Genomic DNA, 5,679 nt, shown 5'->3' with positions numbered 1-5,679 from the left:
CACCAGTGCTGCCAGCTAAAACATGCACACCAACAAAAATAATATTGGAGTAGCCCAAGACATAGCCAAAGATTGCAGTGCCATAGCACTAGTGGAAATTTAAATTTGCCAACTGGAAAGCTTTCGGTTAATTGATGTTTCAGTTGATCAATATTTGGATAATCGATGCTCTACGCGACACGAGTCAGCGATGACGTTTTACCGAATTATAGGAGTTTTTTTTAGCATGTTTGTATGAATACTGTCGCAATTTTTTCACCGTGATATAGGAATCCGAACTATAGGAACCCGTGTTATAGGGGGTCGACTGTAATGGCATAGCACCATTGAATTTATAGAATATATTCTTCACTCTAAAAATATTTTAGTGTGTACTGATTATTGATCTAATTCTCTTATTATTATTATCATTATCCTGTCCAAAAACGTCTGGAAAGATTATAATTTATTAACTCTACTGAGTAACTTTCCACTTATATATAATTATTTTAAAAGTAACCTGAAAATAGGCAAGTGTAAGTTAGCAGTCCTAATCATACTTGAGTGAAACTACAATAGTTATCAAAATATCCCAAAATTCTTAATAAATAGTGAATTATCCATTCATTCTCCAATTTGACTTAAAATATCAGTGTACTAAATATAAATAATTCTGCACTTAATCATTCATTTTAATTAGTAAATGTTTTTTAAAAAAATTTCACTAAATCCCTAAATTAAAAAATTTTTCTGAGCACTACCAATCTGAACCTGTTTTTTATCTAGGGTCAGTTCCTTCAGACCACACTGCAGCATCCGTATAACTTATAAATGAGGGAATTTCATAATCCTATTTCTGTCGTCTATATCTTCATCTTCATAAAAAAAATGACATTATGCCACTACAATTAAATGAATCCAATACTATCATATGACATCTTAAACATGTTCATGTTGCTACTAGTGTAATTCAAGACAAAGTGGATGCACATGGGTGGCAAAATTAAGGCAACATTGAACATTGATGACAGATTAAACCAATTATCTATTTTAATTATCAACTGCTGCCACCAATCACCTCTTTCCACCTAAGAGCTGGAAAGAGGTGATGGCAGCAGTTGTTAAAGTTCAATGTCACCTTAATTTTGTTTCTTGTATGCACTCAGTTTAGGGGTCCTACTGCAAAAATATTTTTTTAAGGTGCTATGGTAGATATCTGTACTGACAATTCATGAATGTGACAGTTACTATAGACTGCATTCATTTTATTATATGGTAAAATATTTTTTCTTAAATACCATTAAGTTTAAACTTACTTTCTAGTAGTTGATAATTCAAAGCTATTATCATAATAAAAAGAAAATTAAAATTTAATTTAAAATAAATAAAACAAAAAAATTGTTCGAAATAAAGATTAAATTAATTTTGTTGTTGTAGTTATATTAATAGTCTCCTCATGTTATTCAACACAAAAGGTTAACACAAAATTCTCCCATCTTCCAATTCTCTAATCCAGTGTTTTTCAACCTTCTTGAATATGTGACCCCTTTACAAGTTAAAAAATTCTGGCGACCCCCCAGGGCCATATTAAAACTATATCAGTGATTTTAAAAACTATGTATTTAATTTTCTTTCCTTAAATATCGATCGAAAAACCAACTGTACTGTAAAATAAATAGGCACAGCCTTCTCACTGATATTCTAGNCAGTAGTATTTAAATAAACACTGTAGTATTTAAATAAAAACTGGCATTATGATTTCCACCTAATCCACTATGAATTTCTGTATATCAGTACCAACAATAGTGGTATGTGAAAATTTATTCAGAGATTTCTGTTCTAAGTATGGAGAGAGGCTCACTCATAACTGTTTACTTCCACGCCTGCTAACTTGAAATTTTACCAGAGTTCAGATCAACAAACAAATCCATATCTCTATCACTGATTAATTACGAAACTAAAATAACAGCAAAATTAATAACATTTGCAAATATTTGTAATCTTTATTAAAATGTGCTTTATTTCTTCATTACAATATTTAATTTTTACATTTTGAGACTACTTTTAGTTTAGAAAAAATTTATATCAGAACTTGATACTGATTGATACTTATAAAATGATAGAAAAATCCAAATAAAAATAAACATCACTGCCAATAAGACTAAGACAAGAGTGAAACTTCACAAGGCTGCTTCACAAGAATAAGTCAAGATCAAGACATTATTACAAGTCTTGAGACTTACATATTACTATGGCCATATTCAATGATGTTATTATGAATGCACTAATACTAATGTCTTTACTTGAGTACTAAGCAATATTGTCACTTATTGGATTTTACAAGTAACATTAAAAATTTAATATTTTTTGGGACAATGTAAAATATACATGCCTAGAAATCTCTCTTTTCAGTATAATATTACTGCAACATAAAATAACCATCAGAAGTACTTTTGGTGTGTGTATATACACCTTGTATTTTACAATAATAAAGTGTATTCATTTGTTATTAATAAACATTGAGAAAAGTATTGAATCTAGGATTCTGTTTGAGTTTCAATACAAATATTAATTTTTTTTTCCTCATTATTAATGAATTCTCCATGAAATCCTCACATAATCCATATCACTGACCTTAATTTGAGTTCTAACCTGAGATTGGAAATTACTGATTTAAATGGCTAGAAATTACTACTTGCAATAAGTTAAAATAAAATAATAAATTTGTTTTAAGTTAAAAGTATGCTTGTAAAAGAAGTATGGTTTACATACTATATAAATGTTACTGTTTTCTTCAAGTTATTTTGTTTTTATATTCATTCCTCTGAGTTTTTTTTCATAAAATATTCTATTTATAACACACACATGTTACATTTATTTTATTGTACAATTTCAAAAGACAAAAGAATTACCTAATTCTTCCCATACAGCTGCAGTTCTATCAAATGAACAAGTTGCTAAAACTTGACCAAATTCTGGATGTGCCCATGTCACTTTCCACACAGAACCACTGTGAGTCTAGAATATATTATTGGATACTTATGAATAATGAAACAAATTTATGTATAAATAGATATTAGAATTTTAAATAAATTTCCAAAAATAAATAATTTCATATTTAAGAATTTATTTATTATTCATTTAGCTAATAATAATATACTAATAATAACTAATAAAAATATAGTAATTACAAATATGATAATAATTACAGTAAAATTAATTTTAAGTTTCTACAACTTTTATTATTATTATTTTACAAACATATATATAGGAAAGTTTAGATATAATGTATATCTATATAATAAATTTATTAAAGTTCAAAAAGAATAATTATTTTTAATTAATTGAGTCATTGATTTTGAAAGTGGGGCAAGTCCATTTTGTGAAAAAAAAGTTACAAGCTAATACTTATTACAAATTAACATAAAATTTAAGTTTTTAATCAATTCACAATAAATATCTTATAATATCAGTATAAATTTGTTACTACTAATTTATATTGTCAACAATATTTATTGTTAGTTGATTTTGAAAGTGAGGCAAGTCCACTCTAAAGAAAAATATAAAGATATGATGGATTTATTACCCTATGTATCCCATTCATCATGAATACTTTAAAAATTGCACCATGTGAACTAAGAAATATAATTATGTGCATACAACTTATTACTGAATATTTTTTCTTATTTTCTCCACTTTTTCCTATAAAATTAAATTTATTTTTTGTTTTATTGTAGCTTTTCAAAGAAGTATGAAATGTTGAAATAAAATAAATAAGTAAATAAATAAAATATTCAATTTATTGTTATTATAACTATATTCCATTCAAAGAAAATCAACGTTTTCAACAAATCACTGCTTTTGAAAGTGAGGCAAGTCCATTGGCACATACCAAAACCATGATTTTTTTTTACCTAACACAGATAGCCATTATTGCATATTAAATTTACATGAAATAAGATCAAAAAAATATAAAATAAGTCTATTACTGCTTATGAATATTTTTAAACTCATTCAAATGCAAACCATTAAATATCTAGCAATAACATACCTTGAACCTGTTACCGGGTGAGTGACACAAAGGTTAAAGTATATCACAAATGTTTTTGAACAGTTTAAAATTCTTCCTCGGGTGATACACAGAATAACCGATGGAACACAGAGATTTGAAAATTAGATTGAATCCATGTCTCGTGAAATCGTTAAGTTGGACATTTGCATTCGTGTGGGTATCCGATGTTTGATAATTAAAGATCAGTGTCCAATCATAGCAATAACATAACATGGACTTGCCCCACTTTCAAACTCAATGGCTCAATAATAATAATAACTAAAGTTAAGTAAAAGAGAAAAGTTTTCAAACCTCTATTTCAACCAACCTCGTAGTGAGTTGAAGTTATTCAAAAATGTCTCATTTTTACTTAAATTGTTAGTTTCTTTAAAGTAATTATTCATTTTTGATATATATAAACTTACATATTCTTATATCATCAATTTTATTGTTCTATCAAATAATCCATAAATATAGTAGACCCATGTTTACCAGGTACTTTACTTTTATTTTTAGGTTTTTACTTTCACTTTTCTCCACAAATACAGTAGGAGGACTAGCTGAAAAGATGTGAACATTCTTGCTCCAAAATTTCTGAATGTTCCCTTATGGGACATACAGTATAAAAACAAATAATTACAATACCACCAAGTAAGGTCATGTGACCACTGAAAGCTAGTTGCTAATTACTTCTTGCTTTGCTCCCTCAAGATAAGGATGTTTATATCATCTGCATTGTTTATTCATAGAGTATATATTTTATACCTTTTTAATATGTAATTGCTTCTCATATATGTCCAATAAAACCTGTTCATTATGATTCTGTAAGAAATCATTTGACTATACTTGTATTAGAAAACTGACTAATGAAAGATTTCACCAATTTTCCATGTAACATACCATGATGTAGATGGCCCTGTCACCTTGTGTCCTGAGTAGTAATGTACTGTAAGATTAAAGATAGACCCTTATAAATCTTCCTTAGAATGGTGCTCCCTTACATGGGCTGCTGATCTAAAAATGCCACCAACACAATGCTCATTTAAGCAGATTGATCTGTTATCCAGCACTCTGTTAACAGGATCTCTGCTAATCTATATATATAAAAAAGAATGTATGTCTGCCTGTCTGTCCTTCATGCATTACCACACCGTTTATCTGATTGCCATGAAACTTTGGGAAATTGTTTAATATACTCCCGCAAAGGTTTCTGGCATAGTACATCTATCCTACGATAGATGGCACAAGTGTATACGAGCATTTCATCGTGAGTTCGATCAATTTAAAATTGTGAAGACCATTTCCCCCTCCAAAAAATATCTCTATATATGCATTTGTGAACTGTTGTTTACGATATTTGTAATAATTTTTGTTTAATCACTTTATTTCAACTTTATTTCACTTTATTTTTGCTAATTATGTATTCGCTCGAACTTTGTTAAAACCTTAACTGTATCCCAAACAACAACCAAAGTTGTAGTAGGAAATTCGCCTATTTTACCGATCTAGGGATCCCCTTTTCCAAATTTTAATATTGACTCAAAATAATTTAAAAAGACAAATTACAATAAAACAGTTTATTATCCAACTATCAGAAATTTCACAACATGCCAAGGAAGAGAGGAAGGAGCAATTAAATAATTAAAATT

At 28.3% G+C, this 5,679-nt stretch overlaps 1 protein-coding gene across 1 annotated transcript in view; it reads right to left on the bottom strand.

The window, feature by feature from the left end:
- LOC111620662 (nucleoporin SEH1-like) overlaps positions 1-5,679 on the bottom strand; it is a 42,558-nt gene that overhangs the window by 23,518 nt on the left and 13,361 nt on the right. Inside the window, exon 3 of the mRNA XM_023362637.1 lies at positions 2,892-2,997. Within this exon, the coding sequence (XP_023218405.1) occupies positions 2,892-2,997 (106 nt within the window). The remainder of the gene's footprint in view (positions 1-2,891; positions 2,998-5,679) is intronic.

The sequence above is a fragment of the Centruroides sculpturatus genome, unplaced genomic scaffold (genome assembly GCF_000671375.1).
Source record: "Centruroides sculpturatus isolate CEXI.00-Female unplaced genomic scaffold, Cexi_2.0 scaffold194, whole genome shotgun sequence".
NCBI lineage: Eukaryota > Metazoa > Arthropoda > Arachnida > Scorpiones > Buthidae > Centruroides > Centruroides sculpturatus.
This window is presented reverse-complemented; position numbering and strand designations above follow the sequence as displayed.